Source organism: Colius striatus, chromosome 6, assembly GCF_028858725.1.
Source record: "Colius striatus isolate bColStr4 chromosome 6, bColStr4.1.hap1, whole genome shotgun sequence".
Lineage (NCBI taxonomy): Eukaryota > Metazoa > Chordata > Aves > Coliiformes > Coliidae > Colius > Colius striatus.
The window spans coordinates 1,055,995-1,081,097 of NC_084764.1; the positions used below are offsets into that span (position 1 = coordinate 1,055,995).

General features: G+C 48.0%; 1 protein-coding gene across 4 annotated transcripts in view; it reads left to right on the forward strand.

Moving 5' to 3' along the window:
* Nucleotides 1–25,103, forward strand: part of SUSD6 (sushi domain containing 6) — a 65,852-nt gene that overhangs the window by 19,809 nt on the left and 20,940 nt on the right. For all 4 annotated transcript variants that reach the window (XM_061997917.1, XM_061997916.1, XM_061997918.1 and 1 more), the window contains 2 exons: nucleotides 8,102–8,292; nucleotides 12,016–12,045. In XM_061997917.1, coding sequence (XP_061853901.1) covers nucleotides 8,172–8,292; nucleotides 12,016–12,045 — 151 coding nt within the window. In that variant the 5' untranslated portion in view covers nucleotides 8,102–8,171. The remainder of the gene's footprint in view (nucleotides 1–8,101; nucleotides 8,293–12,015; nucleotides 12,046–25,103) is intronic.

A 25,103-nucleotide genomic window follows, 5' to 3' on the forward strand; every position in this document is an offset into this window, starting at 1 on the left:
CAGAAGGTCAAATAACCTGGATCCTCTGATTTGTGTGTGTGTCTCCTCCTGACCTGGCATTGGTATGTGTGTGGTTCGTGGCTGTGTGCAGCACCACTTCATGGCCTTTCTCACTGTTGCATGACACTAAGATTTAGTGCCAGAGCAAGTTGCTGACTCTTGCTGTCCTGCTTTGTACAGCTTTTTCTCCCACTTTTATCTTTGGTATCATTTGACTTCCTCTAACTAGTCAAGCCTGTGTTGCCTTTGGCTCTCATGGAGCACTCTCACCCAGCTTTTATTCTGTGTGGAAACCAGGATGCTTGGAGCCCTGATTTAGGGGAAGGGTTGAGTCTAGAGCATTTTTTCTGCAAAACAAATGATTTTTTTCACTACTAACCGTGCTTTGTGAAGGGCCTGTGTCACTGAGTCAAGTGAGAGGGGAGCAGAAGCTTCAACGGGCCATCTGTTGAGATCAACGTACAGGTTTTATTTGTTCCAGGTTTGCTTCTGCACAATCCTTCCTGGCCGCTCAATTCTGGCATCCAGAGTGCTCAGCCTTTGAATGGTGTCAGGTACCTGGTTTGCCACCCTGTTAGAAAGGGTTCTGGAGATTCTGCCGAAGTGCTCAGCCTCCTCATGCTGTGTGTGGATACATCCCCTCGTGACTCGGAAGGAGCAGGGATCCTTCTTGGAGTGCCTCTGCCTTGGTGCTCCTGGCTGCTGCTGCTCAAATCAGAATATAATTACAATTGATCCCTTGTTAGAAAATCAAATTAAGCACAGCCTGGTAAGGGAAGCCAGTTAGAAAGAAAAGGCTGGGGAGGGTCTTCTGCATAGTGACCTGTGCTCTCTGTGAGCTGGTAATTGTGAGAGTGATTTAAAAGAAAGGAAACTGTTAGGTTTCCTATTTCCCACCTCCCCTCCTCTCATCCCTGGAATATTGACTTTTGAGTTTATGGCACTTTGCCTAGAGCCTGAAAGCCTGAGGCTGAGCACTGGGGTGGGCTGTGGCTGGGGAGGGTGCCCAGCTGAGGAGCCTGCCAGGGTCACCTTCTGCTGCTGCCCTTGCCTGTGGCATCACAAGTGTGGGTCACGGAATCACAGGAAGGGACCTGGAAAGCTCATCCAGTGCAACCCCCTGCCAGAGCAGCACCACCTAGAGTAGGTGGCACAGGAACTCCTGTGTGGAGGTGATGTGCTAATCCTCCAGTTCTGGTTGCAAGGAGTTCTCCTGTTTCAGTGGCACACTGGCAAGAGTGATGTGGCTGGGCTCTGTGCAGTGAAAGGTGCCCAGTGCCACTGGGAGAGTTTGTGGCATCTGTGATGTTACCACATCCTACATAGGAAAAGCAATAAGAAACATCTACTGATGTTGCTGCTACCAAAAAAGAAAGAGCAAAGGGAAATAGTGAGCTGGGAGATCCAAACCTGAGCCGTGGTACTGAGGCCTTTTGGAGGCTTGCTTTCCTCCCCACCTCACTGAGATCCACTGGAGCCTTTCCCTGCTGTGCTAGAGCCCCAAAGGCAGCCTTGAAGTCAGAACCAGCATTTGAAACTGGTTTTTAGCTTTGTGCCTTGGGTCAGAGGTACACTGGGGTGTTGGAAGATGGAGTCATTGGAGGGTTTAAGGGACAGTGGTTATTTCTCAGAGTTTGTGTGTGTTTATCTTTGAAAGAACCTTTGTGCTGACAGACATCCCATCAGCAAGGATTTGTTACCCTGGAAGCTTCTGATATCACAGCACGCCTTTATATGTACAGAGACCTTTATATATAAACAGTGATACAAATAATAAGCAGTGCAACAGTTGTCATCACCTCTTGGAAGAGGGTGAGTGCACGTTCTTGTGTCTGGGGAACTGGACCATTCTAAGCTAGAGTTGTGTGTCCCAGCTGTGCTTCTGGGAATAAGCACAGGAGCACCTCTGTCTTCTCTTACAGCTCCTTATTGACATGTCAGGATGGTTCACTGAAGTTTATACACAGAGGGCTTTGATAGGAAAAAGGTCTCCCAAGTGATGTTCCCTTCAAACGGCTGTGCTGCAGGCTGGTGCTTTTAGCTGAAGCGAGAGCAGGAGTGGTAAGGAGGGGGAGAAGCACGTTCTAGGAGTGAGGGGTCATGTAATTAGCCTTTACTGTATGAGGGCCTTGTGGTGCCTTCCCTGAAACAGATTGCACAGCTGCAGAAATGAGAAGAGCATCCTGGACCTAGGAGGGACCTGAGCTGCACACAGGACTCTCCTCTTACCAAAAGGAGCATTTCAAGCTTCTGTGTGGTTTCAAGAGGTTTTGCCTCTGCATGGCTTTCCTTTATTCCCCTTCCCTGGAGCCATTTCAGTTTACTGTGAGTTTTCTTTTTTAGGACTTTATTATTTTTGGAAAGCATTCTGGAACATTTTCTGCATATGGCCCCGTGTAAATGTGCTCTTGCACTGATTAAAGCTGAAAGTATGAGGCCTGGCCTTTCTGAGGCAGTGCAGCAGGGGGACAGGGCTGAAACAATAGTTGTGAAAGGGAAGGCTTTTCCAAATAAAGAGATATTTAAAAAGAATCAACCAAGCTGGGCAAGATTGCGTGTGGGATGCATGGACTGGGGAGAGGGAGCATGCTTTCCCACACAGGGGGCAGACGTGCCAGTAAGCTTCAAGAACAAATCCCTTCAAGCAGGTCCAGCACTGTTTGTTTTCTATAGCTGGTTTGTGTTCACTGCTGTTGTGACCCCATTGCTGTAAACACTTTTGTAACAGCACAGAAACCTGACCTGTTGCAGCTATGTGTGTTTTACCTGTCCAGCTCTCCACCCTGCTTTGCCTTCCTTCAGGTTCACAGCCTGTCTATAACTAGCTTCTGCTTCCTTATTGGGAAGGACAATTGGATTTTGATCTCTTGTTTTCCTCCTCTCAAGTAAACAGAAGAAGTTTCAAGTGAAATGCTGTGACTTTTTGGGGGAGCCAATGTTACCTGGGGCTGTCAGACTTACCAGTGGCATCTTCTGCCTCACTAACAGCTGCACCGATGTTTTAGAAACCTTCACCAGCAGAGGAGGTGAAAGCTAAAGCAAGACATTTATGTGAGAAAACAGCTGTATTTGGCCAAACCCTTTTTTGGTGCAGGTGGGGAATGAGGAAGGAAACCCAGCCACGTGAGTCCCACTGCAGGTTGCAGTCAGGCCTTGGTTTGCAGGAGGATGTTTGCTGATCCTAGTGTCAGCTTGGTGTGCCCTAGTGATTGCTCTCTGTAGCAGGGCATCTGTGCACTTGAGCCCTGTGCTTTACACTGTGCCACTGCTATGCACAGATCTGCCTTGTTAGAATCAAGAACAAAGGTGTAAACCAGAACTACCAAACACATGTTCTAGATCATCTGTTTGCTGGAGGTGGTGGGGAGTGTTCCGTGGGTTGTTTAGCTTTGCTCGTTTCCTTCCTCCCTCTGCCACCTTTTCCACTTATCCTGGGGAGCTGGGAGCTGGCTGTGCTCAAAGTCAGATGCCTGAGGTTTTTCCAGCCTGCCTGCAGGTGACTTGACTTTCTCCTTGTTGTTTGTGTCTAGTTCAGCTGAACAGTTTAATTCGACTGTGAAGTTATCCCAAGATGGTAAAAATACAGTTCTGTTTCTACAAGCTTCCAATTAAACTGGGTTAGCTACAGAAAATGAGTGGAATTAGGGATTTCTTTCCTCTGCTGGCACTCAGACTTGATTTTTCTGCAACTTTTCTGAATGAGCAGCCAAGACTTTTTTGCTTTGAAGCTTGACTGCTCGTTGCAAGCAGACAAATAAGGACATAGCAAAACCAGCAACCAAGGGTGAAGGTTGAATCCTCTGAACCAGACTGCTCCCATTGGTTTGCCTGTGCACCATGACCAGTCCTTGTGCATAGTATCCCAGAAGGTGAGCTGTGCACACACCCCCGTGGCTCGTCCCACTGACCAGACCTTTGCCCTGTGCATTCCAGAGGCAGAAAACAATTTCAGGGTAGTGTTCTGTGAGGAGGAAGCTGTGTGGATGAAATAGAGGTTTATGATGTGCTCAAGGATAACTATTTTTCTATTGGCAAGTTTCAAGTATGGTGGTTGAAGCAAGCCAGGAGCATTCCAAATGTACTGCACAAGCTGTGAAGGATCCAGGTTCCAGACCTGTTTACCCCCAGTGGTGACACAGGACATGGCTTTGCCAGGCATCTTGAGCAACTGGAAAGCCTCACACTGTCCCATCCACCCCCGTGATGTTCCGTGACCTTGATGCACCAGAACTGCCCAAATCTGGTTGTCTTTCGTGTCCTGAGCATGTGACATTGCAAAGGCCACTTTTCCACAGGGACCCAGGAGTCCTCCTGTGACCCAATGGAGACAAATCAGAACATGAGTCACAGTGCTGGGAAAATGCTTACGAAGGGATGTGAGCTGGCAGCTGCTGAAGGACGGGGAAATAATGGCAGAGGTCCCCAACCAGCTTAGCTTAGAAAAACTCCTGCCATTTCCATTGCCTTTGGAACTGACCCCTGAGCAGGAAATCTGACCTGCTTGCCTTTGGTGGGAGCTGATCCCTGCTTCAGGGGCTTCACACGGAAGCAAACTGCTGCTTGTTGTGTGAGCAGGCCTGGCTGTGCAACGAGGGGGACTGAGGGACTGATGCTAAAGCTGATACTAAAGGCTGCTTGATGGCAGGACTTGAAGGAAGGGGAGAGCCAGGGGAGGCTGTAACCCGGGAGCAGCGAGTTCCTGGCGTTCCCTGAGACAGTGTGTGGCTATTGACTTTGTGGCAGTGGAGGCCCATTTATTTTCTTGTGGCCATAGCTGATGGTTTATTTGCTTATCCATATTTAGGAGGTGTTTGCAAAGTGTGTATTAAAAAGAAAGCCAAAATACTCCTGTTAACAGAGAAGAGAGAATACACCCTTGCTGTATTTATGGGAACTGATGGCTGTGCTAAATGTTATCTTTGAAAACATCTCTGTTTAAACTGAATCCTCCCACAGCCCTTCAGCCTGGGCTGTGGCATGTGAAATGAGTCTCAAGTGTCCTTGCTCCATGTGCTCCTGCTGCTGTGGGCTTGTGCCTCATCGTTTCTGGGATCTGCTAAAGAAACCATCGTGTTCCTTTCTGTGTGTAAGCAGGGACTCCCTGGGATTCACATGCACCCTGACAGTATGTCTCTGACACACGTGTGTGCTCTGCAATGCACTTGAGTTAACTTCTGGAGGTGGAGGCCTGAGGAGTTGTTATGAAAGCTGCTTCTCCCTGCTCTGTAGGTAATAAAGAATGTGCTGAAACAACAGTCAGCTTTCAGAGGATTGGATGGCTGTCTAAACAGCTTCCTAGCCACCAGCTCTCCCCTGGGAAGAAAGGATAACTTATCTAGCCAGGATGTCTTTCATCTTTTAGTTTTGTGAGGGAAGAGTCCAGGCTGGGATAAGGTTTTGCAACTTGTCTGGAGCCTGAGGGAGGATCCTACCAGGGAGCTGGTACCTCAGCCCATTGTCTCCTAACAGGTCTGAGGGGTTTATCAATGCTGTCTTCCACTAAATGGTTTTGTTGCCTTTGTGGCTGCTTCAAATCCCACACCCAGCTAAACCAGCTCAGTGGGATGTTCCTGTGGGCATAGCAGCAGCGATTCAGTGGGGCAGCCCCCTGCCTTTGACAGCCAGGATCCCTGGAAACCTGGGGCTCAAGTGACTTGGCAGCTGAAAAGGGACGAAGAAACTGTGCCTGACCTAAGAAGAAAGCAAGAGTGGAAGTGCTGTGCTTTGGAGCAATCTGTCAGCCATTCCAGCATAAGCAATAATTGATTGCCCCAAAAGATATCCTTCTTTTAGGTGTCTTGAAGTTGGTGGCTGTTCAGAGGCCAGAACTGAGCCATCTCTGGGAGAGGAAACGCCTCTGGGGTAAGGGAGCACACCTCAGGTGCTCAGCAAATCTGTCATAATTGCCTGCCAGCTCCCCTGCCTCTGCTTCTGGCCACTGACAGGTCGCCTGGCAAGCACTGTTCCAAGGCTAGGGAAGGCCACCTTGAAAGGATACCTTGGCAAGACTTGCAGAGTTTGTTAGACTAATGAGGCTTCATTACACTGGGATGGGTAGGACAGACCTGTTTTGCTGTAATCAGAAGGGCCCTTTGTCAGAGCTGTGATTCAGTGCAGAGCAGGGACGCGGAGAAGAGACACCAGCTGCTGTCCTGCACTCTAGGCCAGATGTTGGTGTCTTCCAGTGGACTGTGAGCTTACAATCCGTGTGAGAGCTCTGACTTGAGAGGGCAGATGTACGGACTAGCTGGCTTGGATTTCTTCTCAGAGGAGTACTCTTTCATTCCATGTTGTAACTGTTACTGAAGGAATTCTAGCAGGTGAGTGGCAGCATCCTCACTCCTTCTGCATGGTGGTAACCTGAGCAAAGTATTGGCTCCTCATCTGTGGAAGATAGGAGACATCCTTATGTCTGTTCTATAGACACAGGGTGGGATAGACTCATTTCTCTCCCTCCCTCCCCAGCTGAAGCAAGAAAGAAAGGGGGCAGACACAGAGTTTATTGTAGCATCAGCTCCAGACTCGCACATGGCAGTTTAAATGTCATCGTGAAATGACATTTCAAGGCGGGGGTGTGTGCAGACAAAGACTTCTTTGGTAGACACTAATTGGCTTGAAAGACACAAATTTGAAAGCTAGCCCTTTTGTGGAGTAAGTATGAGCAAAGTAGTGACACTGAGCTAAGGAAACCCTCTTGTCACTGGCACGATTTCCACGGTTAATGACAGATATTCTGTCTCCTAATGCAGCTCGTTCCCTTGCCTGAGTAACTGGAAACGGGAGTTGTGGCTGTTTGTGTGTTTCTCTGGTCAGGGCTGGTGTGCTGACTTCAGTACTTAAGGATCTGGAAGTCTTCAATCCTTCCCTAGGAGTGGGAGCACTAACCCATGTGCCTCATCTGTTCTTGCAGGGAAAGAAAAAGTGCAATACCTGCCTCTGGGCCTCTGCAATTTGTTTGGAGTTACCCAGTTTGAATTTCCATGGGAAATTAAAAGTATTCCTGTGGTCAGCTGCAAAGAAACTGATTTCTGCAGGTCTTTTTCCCCCCTGAGAGCTCCCAGTGTGTGTGTACAGAACAGCGTGCTGCCAGTGTTGACATGTGGCTGTGGTTTTCTGGCTGGGTGTTTTTTAGTTGGTTGAGTTGGGTTTTTTGGGTGGGTTTCTTTGTTGCTTTAACTCCTTCCCTCAGTTGTATTTATCCTCATTCTCTCCTTTTCAAACCAGTCCATACAGATTCTGAGTCACAACTGTTTCAGGAGCATTGAGGTTACACATGGCATGATTACTCATCCAGCTCCAAAGTTACTCTTGGAGGTCTTGCAGGCTAAAACCACACTAGGTTGGTTGGTGGGATGTGTTCTCCTGGGTCTCTTTCCTTCATTAAAAATAGGGGTTCAGCTTTGTGCCATCTTGGTTTCTCACCTGTGCTTTGTGTGCTTATGTGCGAGCCTGGCTGTGCTGTGGCAGTGCCTGACGGGTTACAGCTGAATCCCTCAGTCCTCTGGTATGAGCAGTGTCACATCCTGCAATGTTAATTGCTGCGCTCCTTGCTGTCAGAACATTCTACCTGAGGTTTGCAAGCTGGTTTACATTCCTGCTCCTAAGCCTGTGTTTGCCTGCCAGCTGGCTGTCAGGTTCGCTGTGCCTCTGCAGCTGGCTGAAGAAGCGTTGGGTTTATTTATCCTGGCTGCCTAGTGCAGTGTGCTGTGTCCTGGAGACCTCTGAGAGCTGGTGCTGTAGGAGGGACAGGCCTCTTGAAGTTAGTTTGAAACAAGTTCTCCAGATGCTGTGTCCTGGGGGTTGTCTTGAAAGGAAAAGCTCAAATTAATTGTTAGCTAGGCAGTCTTCACACCTGAAATATTAGAAGGTGAGTGAAAGATTCTGGTCTCTAGAACGCATCTCCTCCTAGTACTCTGTATGCAGGAGATTGCCTTTTCTGCTCCTGTTACCTTGTGAACTATGAATACTTGTTAAGGTTCCCAAGTGCTGGACCATGCAAAAGGTTGCCCTTGTTTGTTTCTGAATTTCCCCTTCTCCTCCCCTCCCTAGATGCTGCAGGTGTTTGGCTCAACACTTACCGCTTCTTCCTTTGTCTTTGCAGACTGAGCTGCTCCTCATCAGCCACATCCTTCAGGATTTTTTCTTAACAAAGCAACTTTGGTGGGTAAAAGATGTGCCATGGAATGGTAGCACCAAAGAGCAGCACGGGACCGTCTCTTGCCTTGACAAGCCGTGGGTTATTTCTTCTGCTAGTTATCTTTGGTACCTTTGTCTTGGAAGCACAGGCCTCAGGTAAGTGAAACCTTTGCATATGCTTTTTGTGGGGAGGCTGGTGATGGTTGATGGAGGTGCTCCCAGGATAAATTCCATTGCTGCTTGTTAAACAGAGGGCAGTGTCTGAACTGAGCCAGTCTTGCATATTAATACCTAGGTGCTTGTCCTTTACGCTGTCATTTTCATTCCCCTCAGCCTTTTCTCCCTTCCATTCTCATCCCTTCATTGTGGGGGCACTGGAGTGGACCATCTCAAACATGGTCCCTGCTCTTTGCTGTAGTGTAATTGTCATACAGACGCTTTTATCTGTATGCCCTGTAGCAGCTGCTTTTGTGAAGCAGTTTTGGAGGTACAGGCTGTCCTTCAGCTCTTTGCACAGCTGATGAGCCTGTTGAGTGCTTCTTTGTGTGCTCTCTTCCCATGCCTCAGCACCCCCTAACTGCACCCCTCTTAGATCCTCTTTGCAGCTTTTCCCCTCTTCCCTTTCTAACTTCTTGATGTTTATCTGATGGACAAGTGTAATGAATAACTTAAATAGAAGTGCAGTGGGATGATGTGTAAAATGTCAGCAGAGATGAGGAGAGCTGCCTTTAGCAATGGCTGGAAGAAGAAAATACGATCAGACACTTACAAGGCAGCACATGATATGTGTGTGTTTACCCACTACGTGTCTTCTCTCAGACTAGCCATGATGTAGTTTTTGTCTGCAAAGAGATGCCCAATGGTGAGTGGCATGGGATAGAAGGAGTAGCTGTGTGTACTCTTGTACAGAACTTTGAGGGAAGTCAGTCCCAGAGCAGCTGTCTGTCTGTCTTCAGCAATTCTTGCTGGTGTTGCTGCTGTGGGTGATAGTGTCACTGCCTCATTTCATACGTAGGCCTGTCAGATACACCTCCCAGAGAGGCAGCCACAACACTGGCAAGCCTTTTCATACCACTTTTGAGGTGTCCAGTCACATGAGCAAAGGCGCGTGGCAGTTAATCATGTCAGAAGTGCTGAGAGTGGTTCTGCCTTGTTTCCATTTCTGTGTTCCTTTTGCTTGGGGACCTGAAACCAGCTGTGGTAAAGTGATCAAGGCAGATCATGAGCTCAGTAGGATTATGGAGGCTCGGCATGAACCTTTTCCTGCAGGGGAAGTGAGAAAGTGAGTGCATGTGGAGAGGAGACCCAAGATCATAGCAGAGGAAAAAATCCTGGGGGAGGGGAAGGGCTCACTGGGGAGTGCCTCCACACACAGGTTTTCTGAGCCTGGGAGGTGGCCACCCAAATGCCAGTTGCTGGGAGGGCTGGGGACGCTCCGTGGTGCGTCATGGGCCCAGAGAGCTGCACCTGCAGCAGCACAGCAGCCACGAGGAACGGTAATGAGCGAGTCAGCCCAGGAGCAGAGCGCCAGATGGAGAGACAAAGAACGCTGGCAAGGCCCTTGGAAAATCATCAGCATCCCCCAACCACCCCACCGTCCTCACTTCATTGTTTTACATAGCACAGTCACTCAGAGCAGGCAGAGCACAGCGACGTTAACGTGAAGCGAGAGATTGTGTCGAGTGTCTCGCTGATCCTACACGTGAGGCCGATGCGACAGGCTCGCCATTGCCACAGAAGCCAGAGGAAGAATGGTCTCATAAAGAGACAGACAAGTGTGGAGACAATGGCTGGCTGAGAGCTGAGCGAGAAAGCAAAGCTGGTGATTCAGATGTTGGAAAACATATGATGTGTATTGTATTGCAATAATCTTGCTCTTTAGAGATTCTAGTGCTCGAGTTCCAGGAGGCTTAGAGAGACGTTCACGCCGGGGGCAGGAGTGTGTTCTTGTTGCCACGTGGTTAATGCAGAGGGCAGACTCCTTTCCAGTCAGCAAGCAGCTGGTCTGTCCTCTGGTAATAAATGGGTTTTATTTATGCAGAGATCTTTAAGAACAATCCCCAGCGCTTTGTCTCAAGCAGTCAGTGAGAATATCCTGGAGTGTCGTGAGATAAGTTGCTGAGTCACTGGGAACACTGCAGAATGTGGGGACACTGCTTTCTTTTCACAGGGACATATCCATGAATGTAAAAATAACTGCTGCACATAACACAGAACAAGTGCAGCATTTGGTGCTGGGCAGGCAGTGGAGCTGTGTCAGAAGAGGAGGATTTAGGGAAAGTCAAGTGCTGTTCAGAAATACATTGTTGAGCTTTGTTACTGTTGTGCCTTCTTCCCTGTCTGGCAAGTTCTCCAAGATTAGCTGAGGAATGAAGGAACAAGCAGGTGAGGAGACTTGGAAAGTAAGGGCCTGGAATTCTGAGGCTTAGCTCTGTCTCTTCTGTTTTCTCTGAAGGTTCTTCTGGAAGGTAATTGAGAGATGGGGTGCTTACTAAGAGAGGTGGGGAGTTTGAGTGTTGGGAAGGAGCAGTAACAATCATACTGTCTGCTCTTCTACAGATAACACTTGTCCATCCTTTCTTTGTCACTGTGAGATTTTATTTCCCCTTCTGTCCCTCCCATCTCTGGCTTAAGGTTATTCCCAGCTCTCGATGGCCTTGTGTTTGTATCTCATTCACAATGGTCTCCCTGTCCCGCTGCTTTTGGAAGGACATCAGCAGATCAGAACAAGTTGTTGATTACATTTTAACATGTGGTCTCCTGAAGTACTCTGAAATCTTCCTATCACTTGTGTTCCAAATGGTGTGATCTCTCTTGGATTGGTAAGTAGCTCTGTCAGAAACCTATCAAAATACAGGCTGGGCCTTTCGTTATTGGTAGTAGCATCACCCGCGCCTGGGACGTGCAAGTAAAGTTGTTGGCAGAAGTATTAAACACCCTGAGTTAAGCAAATATCAATACCCATAAAGGAGAGTGCTCAAACATTGACCTTTACAAATTAACAATCATGCAGGCTCAGTGAATCCAAGTCCATTTAGGTTTAGACACAGCCCCATTTTCTTGTTGGCTGGTCACGTGTGAAATGCTGTAAAGCTGCTCTTCAGTGGCCATCCTAAAAACTGAAGTGATAAACCGAGCTTGAATAAACTGAAACGACTTTGTTCCTGTGTGTTGTGTCTGAGGCAAATGCAGCCAGTCTCCTGCTTGCTGTTCTAAGGCCCTTTCAGTGCCAAGGTTATTCTGCACAGAAGCGCCTGGTTACTGCTGGTGTTTGCATTGCACAGAGCAGCTTGTCAGAGTGCACCCCAGTCCCTGAGCAGGTTCAGACTTGTTCCTGTTCTTTGGGAATCTGTGCAAAGCAGAGGTTTCCTCTGTGTCTGATGATGCAGCTGAAAGGAAGGTGTTATACAGCTAGGAGTGAATTCAGTAGTCATGAAAAGCAAGGCGCTGTGAGACTGGGTGGCCAGACAGAGACGTGGCCATGTGTTGTGCATGAACAGAGGACCCCAATTCCACCCTGAAAGTGCTGGTTTGGAGAAATCCCAGGGTCAGCTTGAGAAGGGGGCAGTTCCCTGTGGAGAGAAAGGGGAGCAGTTTCAGGTGGAATTCCTCTTTCCAGTCTCTTTAGAGAGGTTAGCAAGAGCAGAATGGAATAATGGCCAGGCTGCAATGGAAGCAAATGGGCCCAGAATTACACTGTGATATTCACACTATTAGTACACTGATCCAGGCAGTGCTATTTAAGCAGCTGGTTTGAAGGCAGTAACAGGGGTCTCAAGAAGCCACACAACACATGGAGTTTTAACCAGTTCTAAAGGCTGAAGGATGAATTAAAGCAAGCATAAGAGTAATGCTGAATTTTGCTTTTGTCTGTTGCAGGTTGGCTCAGCAAATCCAAAGGAGCTGCCTGTGAGTAGACACATTCACTGCTGTACTGTGAGAAATGAGTGTGATGTTTTACTGGTTGGTGTAAGTGGCAACAAGCTAGGTAGGATTCATGTTATATTGTGTTGGACAGGCTGAGCTCCATCTCCGTGCTCCATTTCCACTTCTGTCCCTGTGTCAGGGAAAGAGGACTGCCTTCAGTTTGAGAGAGGGAGAGCAGCTTTGCATGCTTCACTGTGCTCGAGGGGATCCCTGAGCCTTTGGTAGCATTTAACTTCAAACGACTCAAGAAAAAACATATAGAATAAACCTTCATTAAAATGCAGAGAGAGATGCAGCTTGTGAGAGGTTTGGGAGGCTGCCAGAGAGGATGGAGAGGACAGAGAGGGCAAGCAGAGGCCAAAAGAACTTTGGTTGTCTCTAACCAAGAAAGGCGATGGTCTCCTCACAGGGCATGACTGGGTGTATTCCATTGGATATTCCCGCTGTCCGTTTCCTGGGCTCAGAAGAAGTCTAAAACCTTTCCTGTGTGCATGTTGTGGATATGTGTAACACTGGGGGGAACTGGGAAGTGTATTGGGCTGTGTATCTGTTCTAAATAGAGCAAATGTTGCATAAATCTTTGTCAAACTCTGTTCTGCTCAGTGTGAACTTTTTCCTCTCCTCTAAAAATACCCCAAACTAACAAAAACCCCACAAAACCCCCCAGAAACAGACTCTGAGGGAAATGGATTCATAATGAAGTATCTAAAGGTGTAGGAGGGGAATTTTACCTCCTACCAAATTTTGGTCCTGAGAGATGGGAGAGATGATGGGATCCTCTACGTCCTGGAGTTTTATCCAATGCTTGAACTTCACCCCTGGGATCACACACACCTAGTATTAAGAGTCTTTCAATTCCTGATCACAGTTGCTAGGAGGAAAATGAGCTGTTTTGGGAAATAACTCAAGGGTTGTGTGGTACAACTTGCCCTAACTTCTTGGGATAGTATGAGAAAGACAGAAACTGGTAGGAGCTTAACTGCAGAGGGGATGAAAGGTGCTGAACAGCACCGTTTGTTCTCCAGGAGAGGGTATTTGTAAACTTCAGTCCAGGGTCTGACTCACCACCATCCTGGTGTCCCTTGGTGACTGCTGTAAGGGTGATGATTCAGAGTGGTCTGTCTTATCTACTTGCTGTGAGAAGAAGCATTTCAGGGGAAGCAGAAGCCAAGGAATTGAACAGCAGGGTACCAAAAGAGCATCTTTGAATTCTGCAGGCTCAGGATTTGAGGTGTAGCCAGCCATGTGTTATTTCTGTGGTGTTAGAGTAGCTTTGCAGTCAAGTGGGAATCACTGTAAACACAGCAGTGTTTGTGAATGGCAAATGTTGTTTGTCTGCAGCTTGCTTTTTCAGTGAACTTGTATTTCACCTAGTCTAAAACTTAACCTTGATTTACTTCTCTGCTGCTGTGGTGATGGTCTCATGTGGTGGGAGGCTCTCTGAGAGGTGGCAGGAAACAGTAAGTTATAGAAAACACTCCTGCTTTGCTGCAGGTCCTGTACTGTTTCAAACAGAATCGTTACTCAAACTGGGTTTCCTCTGGTGATTCTCCCAGACTGGGACTGAAGGCAAGGAAAGCGGAACACTACCTTGAAAACAAAGCTAGAAAGCTCTCTGGTAACCATCTGTGAGCTTTTACAGTACCAGTGTGAAACTCGTGGTGCTGGTCTGGTATGCAGCCTCTCCACAGCAGCTAACTCCAGTTGCTTCTGCAGGGAACTTGCCTGCACTGCCATGCCTTTGGAGCAGCTTTCTCCATGAGATGGTTCCTCCCCGGGACTGAGCCTGTTCCTGCGCCCGTCAGCACAGTTATGTTGTCATTGATGGGTTTCTTTGAGCTGTTATACCCAGCTTAATGACCTGCTGTAAGGATTTTTACTCTCAGTGGCAAGTGAGCAGTTGGGGAACCTTTCAGCTTTGCCTGTTTTGAAGCCTTCCCCAAGCCCACTTTTGTCCTCAGGAGCCTCTGTGTGTGTGTGTGGATAACACAGCGTGTGCGGCTGCTGCACCCGGGGCCCTCACCCCACACACATCAGTTCATCAGCTTGATCTTTCCACCCCTGCTCCTCGGGAGGGTGGGATGGATGGATGGATGGATGGATGGCAGCTGCAGCTCCTGTCAAGCGTGATGGGCTAGGGAGCTTTGGGGAGCTTCAATCGTCTGTGTAAGGCCTGTCACCCAGCCCTGCAGCTTGTCCTCATGGTTGTAATGACATTAGCATTTCAAAAAGGGGATTACCACAGCTCCCAGGTTCTGAGGGGAGGAGATTTTGCCGGCTTTCTGGCTATCTGCCTTTTTTTCCTCCCCCTGCACGTGGATCCTGAAGGGCTGGTGTTAAAAGTGGCTTGTTGCTGTTGCAAGGAAGGTGGTTGTTTACTGGCAGGTAGGAAGTTGTCACTGATAACATTCTTTCATGCTGATTTGGAGTGGCTGAGCGTTTACTAATGGAAAAGTTAAAGGGTCTGTGTCACACCTGTGTGCTAGAGAAGCATCCTGAAGGAAGGAGTGAAGGTAATCATACTGGTTTGTCTTGTGTATTTCAACCAAAGGCACACGTATACCCTATTCACTGTCTCCCTTTCAAACCTCTCGTGGTACCAAAAAACCCACTTTCAGTGCCCAGGCATGAGATTTCAGGGCAGTTCCTTAGAAAAATGGTCATATTTTTATAAGATCTTGTTTAAAAGCAAGAATTCCTCTAAGAAAACTTAACTCCTGGCTCTTGTAATTCTGTTGCATTGCCCCTCACCTCAGATCAATATTCAGTTCATCTTTGGTTTTCACTAATTTCCTTTTCTGATGTTGCTTGTGCTGGAAACTTGCACTAAGGCTCTATATATGCTGTGCTCTGGTGGAAAATCCCTATGGTCACTACCTCCTCTCCAGTTCCATCAGCTGGGTGATGGAATGATGGGTCAGCCCTGGCTGGTTGGTCAGCTGGTCCTTGGGAAAAGAGAACAAAGGGAGTTGTCTTGTTTGCCTCCCAGAGAGAGGCAAAAGTGCTTTGTGCAACCTCTTCTGCTGTGTATTGGCCCTAGAATTAGTAGCTGACCCAATGTCCAAAATAGGAGCCCCTTGGCTTGACTGTGTGAGCATGGCTGGAGGACATGTAGCAGAAAAGGCAGCCGGTTGCATGAAGCCGTGTCCTGAGGAGTGCTGCTAGTGCTGTGTGTATTGAGCTGGTGAGTAGGAAGGGAAAGGTGTGTTTTGAAGAGATATTGTTGTATGCCTAAGCTGAAGTGTTCACAGGCCTTAATCTTTGCAGTGGCCCACAAGGACTTCTCTTGCGGGTTTGCACAAAGCATAATTCAGGTGGCTTTGCAAAGCAATGCTGGCTTAGGTCACGGCCATCCCGTGCTCTGGGCGCTACTGGGAGCAGCCAGGAGTGGTGAGTCACCCTCCTGCACTGGGACAAAGGGCCAGAGAGGGCTGGAGGAATTTCCTAGCTCTTCCTGAGAGAGATGGCAGGCCTGGGCCAGAGATAAGCTGTCCCTCAGGGCATCAAGGAGGAGCAGAAGTACAGTTTCCTCTGTAAACACAGGGTACTTGGTGTGCTGAGGAAGGGAGGTGTTTCACTCCTGTCTGCAAACAGCAACTGTGGATGGCCTTCCAGGAGTGTGGTGGCTGCTGAAGGTGCTGTGTATTTTAATACTCAGTGTATTTTAACCAGCAATCTCCAGGTCTGCTCTGATCTGCTTATTTCTGTAGAGCACACATCTCTCCATAAAATTCAGTGAGGATGGAGAGTCCTAAACATTAACTGCTCAGCTGAACCTGTGCTAAGCAAAAGTGGAGCTCTGGGTGCCCCGTGCCTCAGGTGAGATGGACAGAAAGCACAGGGTGGCTGGGCTGCAGGTCGCTATGGTCACTCTGGTTTATCCTCTCTCTTTTTCCCATGTCTGCAAATGCACCAGCAGCCCCAGCTATGCAAATCTGCCAGCTGTCTCCTTTAGAGGTTAGTGTCTGAGTCACTGTGCAACCAGCTCTAGTTGCACAGGCTCTGCAGTTTGCAGTTAAACTTAGCTACTCTGTGTGTGTGGTTGGTTTTGAGACGTGTGAGTTTCTGCATCCTCGTCTCCAAACACATTCTCTGGTAGCGAGGAGAGAAATGAAATATTCAGTATTACAGTGGAAGCAGGGGGGAGAAGGAGTGAATCTGTAAATCTGAATGCTGCGAACTAAAGAATGCAGGAAGCCACAACCAGCCTGGTTTCTTGAGGGGCTGATAAAATGTTCAGTTAGTTGGAGGAGGAACTGTTCCTCGGTCATGCTTTCCAGTTTCAGGACAATCGCTATTCTAAGACTGGGAAGAGAACGATAAGGGCAGCAAAAAATGGAATGAATAAATCCTGGCCATAATATTTAGTGGGATAAAAGCATTTTAAGCCACTGCCTGCCCAGGGAGCTGCTGGAGTCACCAGCCCTGGAGGGGTTTCAGAGCCGGGTGGGTGTTGCACTGGGGGCAATGGGCTGGTGGGTGGTGGGGCTGGGACAGGCTGCACTCCATGGGCTGAAAGGGCTCTGCCAGCTGAAACCATTCTATGATATATAATTATTGTGGAGTAAGAGAAGGGGAACAACATGAGGGAGAAAGCAGAGTTTTATTTCCCTTGCTTCCTGTTTGGATTAATGAATTTGATGACTTGGAAATAGCTAGTAGCAAACTTAGGGCTTTTCTTCAAATGCACTTCTAACAAAACTGTGGATTCTGAAAGAAGAGGCAATTCAGTGAAAAGAACTGAAGATGAGAGAACTTAACTGCTTTCTCCCCCACTGCAGGTGCTTTCTGTCTGTAGATGTTAAGAGAACTGAATTAATATGCCTCTGATGTACTGGGAGGGGAAGAACAGGGCAAGAAGATGCAGTTGTAAATGCAGGGGATGACGTGAGAGAGCGGCTTGCAGACAGATCCGTACAATAAAGGTGTTCGTTCTTCTGTTCCTGTCAGCGTAAAATAGAGGCAAATATGGAAACGAAATGGCTGAGCAGAGTAGTGGGGTTCTGTGTAATCAGCAGCAAGAGTGCATGAGGTGGGAGAAAGGAGATGGGGCGAATGCCAGAAAAGCATCTTTGTCTAATAAAGCTTGTCAGAAGTTCCACCCTTCTCGATGGCCTAGTTCAGTTTCTGCTACACTCCTCACTCTTTTGCCAGCTTCAACTGGGCTTTATAAAGTGATATGGCAGCATAGCAAGTAACTAGCACAGAGAAATAGCACTGAATCTTCTTTAAATTAGGGAGGAAATCTGGTGGGATGGCTCTGGTGTCACATCCATTTACCATCAGCTGAGATGTGATGGGCCGGGAGAGGATGTCTCAGGTCATGCGAGGGCTGGTGAACATTCTGCCTGCTGTGTTTAACAATCTGAAAGAGGGATTTAGTATCCTGCTGCTTAAATTTGCAGGCAACACAGTGCTGAAGAGCTGTCTTGGAAAAGACCTTTTTAAGCTTGAATCCAGCCTCTCACCTCACCCTGCCAAGCCCATCACTAAACTGACCCATGTCCCTCATCACCTCATCTAGGGCCTTTTGAATATCTCTGTTGCCCAGCTCTGGACACACTCCAGCCTCTCAATGTCCTCGTAGTGAGGGGCCCAGAACTGGACCCAGTATTTGAGGTATGGCCTCACCAGGAGAGCTTTCACTCTGCCCCAAGCCTGGAGCAGTTCAAGAGAGCTTGATACTTTCATCTTGTCCCATTCTGTGATGAGAACAGCCGCGTTGCCAGAGCTGGCTGGGCCCTGAGTACCGATGAAGGGAACTTTCTAGCTGCGGTTCTGTCTTCTGGGTACCCAGTTTGCCCAGTGCAGCAGGCTCTTCTGTTCCAGTGTGAGGGCTCTTCAGGCTGTGATTTGTTGTAATATGCTGAATAAAGCAGTTTTACTGAGCAACAGTGAGGCAGTTTCTTGTGGTTTCTCAGTGACCCGTGTAGTCAAGTCGTGCAAAGGAAAGGCAACGTGCCTTGTGTTGGTCAGACCACGGAACGGGCATGTCCCCACACTGGAGCCAGTGTAGATGCTGTAGGACAAATCAGCTGTTGATTGGTGTCTCAGGAGCAGCTCTTCCTGTGGGCTGCTGCAGCCCTGGACATCGCCTTGGCTGTAACATGGTTCTGTCTGTGCAGGTGTTTTACACTTCTAGGTGGGAACTCACTTCAGTCTAGTAGCCTGTGATTACTCAAGAGGATCTCCCCTTTACATTCCTATTGCCAGGAACCTTGGTTTTGAATGTTTTTAACCATTTTTTCTGAGTGCCAGTCCCTTTAATGCTCTCATTTTGTACCTGCAGCCACACGACCTCCTCAGAACGGAGCATTAGGGAAAAACTCCTTTTCTGGGAGCTTTTTGCAGCAGAGTCCAAACTGGAGATCTGTTGCCAGTAAATGTGTGATGCTGGGATTTGAGGGTTTTCAGAGGTGGTCTTCAGAACACATAATAATAGTCCATGTAGTTCTGCCTGTGACATGATGGCAGCTTCTTACTTTCAAACTGCCTTAAAAGGGAACTTTAAATGTGTTCTTGCTTTGCAGTGCACTGAGGCTCTGTCACTGGCAGAGGCATGTGCCCCTGAGTAAGAAAGTACGTGATCACAAACCACCCCTGGTAGAAGAGTGCTCTTGTTGCAGTGTGTCCTGCACCCTGGGGTGACCTCCGTTGCTGATGAGGGGATTGAGGAGCAGGAAGGCACAGGGATGGAGAGGAAAGCATGGGTGCAGCTGGGCAGCTCGCTCCTGCCTGTGGAGTTAGGGCAGAAGGGACCTGGGCCTGGCAGGGGGGTTTTTGCAGGGTAGCGTGGGATCAGTGTCTTTGCAGAGCTGCAGAAGAGATATTGTGTCTTGGGTTCTGTTTTATCCTGTGAGCTAAAGAGTAAATGTCAACTGTCTGATTGTCTCTTCCACCCTGAGAATGAGAGTGACAGTGACAGCTTTGATTTGCAGTAACTAGGTTGCTGTGATCTGTGCTGATGGATTTAAGTTCAGATGCTTGTGGGGGCAGGACTGTGAAAGTAGATCGTGGCATTTAAGATAAGACAGACACCTCCACCCACGTGGTAAAGGAAGCCAAACAGACTGGGAAGAAAAATGGAAAGGAAGTCTAGGGGCATAATCCAGGAGATTTTTCCCAGTGCTCAGGAGGCCTTTGCCTTCTTTGTCCTCAGGCAAGATACCAAGAAAAAGAGAAAGGTAAGAGCACTGGATTTGGTTTCTTGAGAAACACCCTGATTTTCCAGGCACTAAATTCTGTTTATACTTCCTGGGAAGGCACCTTTTACTTCTGGTGGGAGCTGACACGGTGTAATGGTGTAACAGCACCAAATGGCCTTTTGCACAGCTGTAGCATCAGTTGAAGAGCTGAGAACCTCTGTCAGGGTTGGTCACTGGGTGACCCTGTGGGAGAATTCAAATCTACTTCTTGGTAGGGCTAGGTCTGAAACAGTTGTTTTGGAAACAGTAACTTGGAAATCCCTGGGTAATTGGTGGAAAAAATATAATCCAGAGGTTTTGGGAAAGGGCAGCAGCCTTTGGACAGTCTGTGGTGGCAACTGTGGTGACAGGAGGAAGAAAGTTGGATGTATGTGGTGAGAGGGAGTAGCTCCCTTGTGCTGAGAGGGAGTAGCTCCCTTGTGCTGGGTAAATTGTGTGTGGGTGGAGGAGCTGGGAAGAAAGGAAAATTACCAGAAGTTTGAAAGAAGAGGCTGTGGAATGGTTACACCACTGTCTTGTAGCTCTCTGCTGCCTGCTAGACACGGCCTGTTGTCTTGCTACTGAGACAGTGGGTTTTCTGTTGTTTTCTTCCCCTAAAAGACTTCAAGTTCTAATTAGGTGGAGGAGACGGGGAACAAATGAATAAAACGAGGAAAGCTCTGGGTAAGGGAGATACTACTTGTCCTTTTAGTATCAGCATGGCTTTGTAATAGCTGCTGTATGTCCATAGGCTTCCCTGATGGGATGCATGTTCCAGACACCGTGGATTCCTAACAAACATGCCCCAAGTGATCAAGTTTGGGTTTGGAGCTCTCCAACTTTCTGCTTGCATTGTTACCCCTGTAATGCATATTCGGAATAAATGTGTGTTGTTGGCTGATATTCTCTATGTTGCTGTGAGAATGAGATCAGTTGCAGAGCAGTAACTGAGAGGATTAGTACACAGACTCCTGTTTTTTTTCTCTGGAGCTCTATTTTACGGTCTGGATGCTGATTTATCAACATGAAAGTGACCTCCCTCACTGTGGGCTTTCCCACTAGTTCTCAGGCACAAGACACCCATATCTATTATTCAAGTGTTCTCAAGGAGTCTGCATACACAGCTGGGAGAGTTCCCACGTCTGTCTCTCTGGGGACAGAATTTCTGCTGGTTTTAGCATAATTTCTTTGGGTCTTCTATTTCCTTTGTGTGAGAAACTTCACTAACCATGCAGCAAACAGAGCTCAAAGTTACATGGGAGGCTTTCAGCCTATTGACTGGAAACCTACAAGTGCTGCCTGGGCATTTTCACCAAACCCTCTGGTAGACTGAGCTCCCCTGAGCAGCTGAAGAGACACCATGGTGTAGCCTGGCATAGAATTCCCACATCTTGGAAGTGGTTGGTGTAAGGGACTATCTGTGTACTGTTTGTTTTTGCAGTGTCTGGGGTCTTCATTTGTGTCAACCGCTAAACTCTTCTCTGACTGTAATGCTTGGTGGTTTATTGCCTCTGTTCTGAACTACAGTCCAGAGGGTGCAATGGCAGAAATTTGAACATCTGCTGCAGGGAGAAGGAAAAAATGCATTAGCTTGTGAATCATCTGTTTAAATTGGGAGGCCAGACTTTGTGGTTCAGGGAACTCAGGGAGCGTTGAGAGACCCTGAATTCTCTGGGGAGCATGGAGGTGAGGCTGGGTGACAGGCTAGAAACAGCAGTAGGGATGTGGAATTAGTGTGCATGGTAAGTGTTCAGATGTGGGCATGATGACCAGGAGCTGGCTGGAGTCAGGGGCCTGCCCTTCAGCAGCCTTTCTGGGAGGGCACAGGGCTTGCAGAGGCTCTGTGACACATCTGCCAGCCCTGTGTGGATGTCTAGTGCCTCAGAACTAACTGAGCCTGTCTGTGGCAGCCCATGAAAGAGGCACTTTATTCAGCTCCCCGAGAAAGTGCCTTGGGAACATATATGGGGTCAGCTTTTAGGATATGAGGTGCCTTATGTGTTGAGGGATCTTGTGGTTTTCTTGCAGGTGACAGATGATTTCCTGGTGAGCTGCCTATTCACAGAAATTGGGGCTGCTGGGTCAGTGCCCAGGGCCTGCTGGTGCCTGGTTGAAGCCAGGCTTGATGGGCAGAAGCCTAGTGAGGCCTGGGGAAGTATGTGTAAGGCAGGTTGAGCAGCTGGATCTGTGGAGAGAGGGAAGTCTAGCTGTCAGAAACTTTACCCCAGCAGTGGTAGTAACACTGGGGCCTCTGATGAGAGAAGACAAAAGGAACCTCTGCATTGCCCTGGTTTAAGCTTTTGATGGTATAAAAAAGGGGGCAGGGGGGCAGGGGGGGGGAATCCCAAACAAAATGTACTTCATTTTAGGTGGAGGCAGTGTTAGCCAGGAGAACTGCTACTGGGGGAGAGCTGGGATTTGCATACTTCGCATATCGCAGGCATCCATGTGAGGATGTGGGAGGCAGGTCTGGCTCCAGCTGTGTGTGAGGGCTCCCCAGGGTGTTCTCAGCATTCCTCTGAGCTCTGGCCCCAGCTCTGCAGGAGCTGGGAACCCACAGGGGTTGTGAGCAGCGGCAGAGCATCTGGGCATGCTGCAACAGCTTCCCCTGCTGCATTCTTCCCTGGGGAGCATCTGCAAAGCTCTCCTTCCGTGTAAGGAACTTCTTGAGGCTGCTTTGTTCTTGCAGGGTTTGTTGTTTTTAGCTCCTACTGCCTTGATTGCTGTTGCTTAACGTTTCCCTTCCAAAGCCCGAGTCAAAAGAAGGTGGCTGTGAAATCTGTCTGCCAGAGCAGCATCCATACACGTGTGTTCTGCGTTGACCAGAGCACTAGAAGGGAGTTTTGTGTCCTAGGGAATTCAGAACCTCTAAATAGATAAATAAATCACTCTTTCCTTTGAACAACTGCTTGGATTTTGGAAAAATCTGGTCCTCCTACCTCATCCTCTGCCTCAGAATAACATAGAATTGAGCTATTATTTGTTCTGGTAAGTCTTCAGTCTCTGCTAGTGAAGACAACTTGGAAATATTGTCCTGCTGGTTGGACAGTTTGGACAAAAAGGAACAAGAGGTAACATGGTGGGTTCTGTTGTTGTTGTTTGTACTTAAATATCACTGAAATACAGAAAAACTGTCCTTGCAGGTGAATGCCAAACAACCCCAGAGCACCAAAGGACAAAACCAGCTGTAGGAAGCTAAAGGGGCACTAGAAATGTCTCAGACTGGATGCTGTAGATGTTGTCTGGAAAGTGCACAGGACAGCAAGCAATGAGAAGGGTTTGATGTTGTTTCAGGTTTTGTGATATTGAAGGAATCAGGGTCTTTTTTAGCAGCATCTGCAAATCAGCTGAGTTGCCAAGAACCTGGTCTGCAGCAGTCGCATCAATAAGGTGCAAGTGTAGACCCCGAAGTGCGGCTGTCAGGAAGTGGTGATAGTATCATTCAGGCTTGGCCATGACACTCTGGAGGTGTGATTCTGGGTACTTTACGGAGCCAAAGCTCAGTTGAGCCTTTTCACATTGTTGTTATCCTGTTAAATGTGTGTTGCCCTAAGAAATACTCTTGCTGGTTTAGCCAGAGCTGCTCTGACATGACTGATGATGCTGTATAGATAAGATGTAGCTGGAGGAAGCCACTTGAGACGTGAGCAAGTGCCTCAAAACAAGAAATGAAACTTAATGAAATGTCACAAATAATCTATAAAACCAGCTGGCACAACAGGAGCCCTGTTGAGTTAAAAACAAAGAGGAACACTGTGAGGTGCTGCTCCAGCACGTGTGTCCCTAGCTGTGTGTTAGTCCTGTTTATGGCAGTAACAGTTGAAGTAAATTCCTGGCCAGACACACCTGTGTGGAAGAACTACTGAACTGGGAAATCCTCTGTCTGGGCTGACTTTCTTTGCATACAAAAAGAAGACACAAGTATTAAAACAATCAAATTAATCTCTAAGCCTTTGTGATGGAAATTAATGACATTGGTGACAAGAGCCTTGACATCATTACACTGGCATCTCCAGGCTACCTGGAAACATGTATTCACCAAGGAAAGCTGAGGCAGGGAGGCAAAACCTCAGGTTAGCCAAGTGGAACCTATTTCAAGACGTAGATCCTTTGTGCCTAACTAAACCAGCCACTAAACTGCAGTGTCCCCCACCTAGAAACGTCAGCCACTGGTGTAGAGATCCATAACCTGGCTCTGTGGCAGTAGGTGGGAGCTGGAGCTGAGTGTCTCCAGGGCTCTTGAGCACATCAGGCCAGCTGTGCTCCAGAAACACCAGGAAAGGAGCAAAAGCAACCCCTTAATGAAGCGTTATGATTTGCCTGCTCTTTTTTTAAGCTTTAACTTGCTATTTTAGCTGTAGGGGAACAAAGAAGCTGCCGACATTACCAGGGAATGTAAACAAGAAGGAGAGAATATGCAGAGTCTTGTATTTCTGGTTGCTGAAGGCAGCGAAGCGTAGAGAGGCGGAACTGAAGCTCAGCACTCCTTGAGCAGCTCTGGTCTCCTTCCTGAGAGAAGATTTTGGTTTGGAAATAGACATACTGCAGGCTTTGGCCTTGTGTGGTTTACAGTCTCATCATCTGTCAAATGGAAGGAATGGTATTTCATGTCTTACCCTTTTGTCAAGCACCTAGGGCTACAAATGGGGCTTGTCTTGGCAGTTGCTGCCTCTCACCTTTTCTATGAGCTGCTTTTTCAGATGGGTATTTTGACTTGCCTGTGCTTTGATTCCAATGGCTGGGGTGACAGCATCAAAGGGCAAGTAGTATTTCAAAGGATGACAACTCCTTCTGCGTGTCTTTTCTGCTCCCTTTCCTTGCCAGCTGTGGAAAGGGCCTATTTTTGGAACATTCTCCCATTCCTGGCTTGCTTCAGTTCAGTTTGGTTTACCCCACGTGTGTTTGGGATGAGGAGCCAGAAGGACAGTTTGCTAATGCATCTTGCGAGGTAGTTGGCTGATCCATATCCGTTGTGCTGCTTAGAGGTGTTGTGGAAGGTACTGGGAAAAGAGAGACGTAAAACCCAAACATTTTGAAGCTCTGACGTTTGTATCACCAGCCAGCCTTCCCCAAGGAGGGGGCTGAACACTCTGAATTCATACCGAGTTGCCATTTATTTCCCATGTGCCATTTGATGCTCAGCAGAATCTGAGTGGGTGGAAGGTGTGGGACTCTGCCTGTTCTGCCAGAACTGAAGGTGTCTTGCATGACTGGTAAATCCAAGTAGCAGCAGCATTCCAGCAGACCTTGATGCCTCTTGCTAGTCACACTCCAGTCATGAAGCTTTACTGATAGCTTTGTTGGGTTGCTTTCCTTCTTTGCAAACAACACCCTCCAGTTATTTGCATTGCCAGTAAATAAGAGAAGGCCATGTACTGAGTAGCTGTTAAGTTTCAGTACAGGTTACACAGGGTCTGACACTACCTTTCCTACTGCCACCTCCCTAGCTCTTAAATTGCTCAACACTGTTGAAGTCGTAGGCAATTTAGAAGAGTGCATCATAGCTATCTGTTCTCGGTAGAAGAGATTTCTTTCTTTGCTTTGAGGCTTAGTTCTGCAGCTTCACTCTGTGTGCCTGAGAGCTTTTGAATTACTAGAGTCTGGATTGAGCCTGTGTCAGCTCATCAGCTCAGGAAGAGGCGGCTGAATTTGCAGCATGACTGAGAGGCTCTAAGGCTCTGCGGTGTCTGGGAAGCGAGGTTTGCTCCGTGCATGGAGTGCTTCTGTCACTGCGCTCTGAGGTCCCTCCCACCTGGAACAGGATCATCTGATGACTGCTCAAGTGTAGGGGGGCTGGGTTTGTTTTCCTGCCAGAGCCTGCGGAGAAGTTGCTTGTGATGCTGAGCTCCTGTAAAG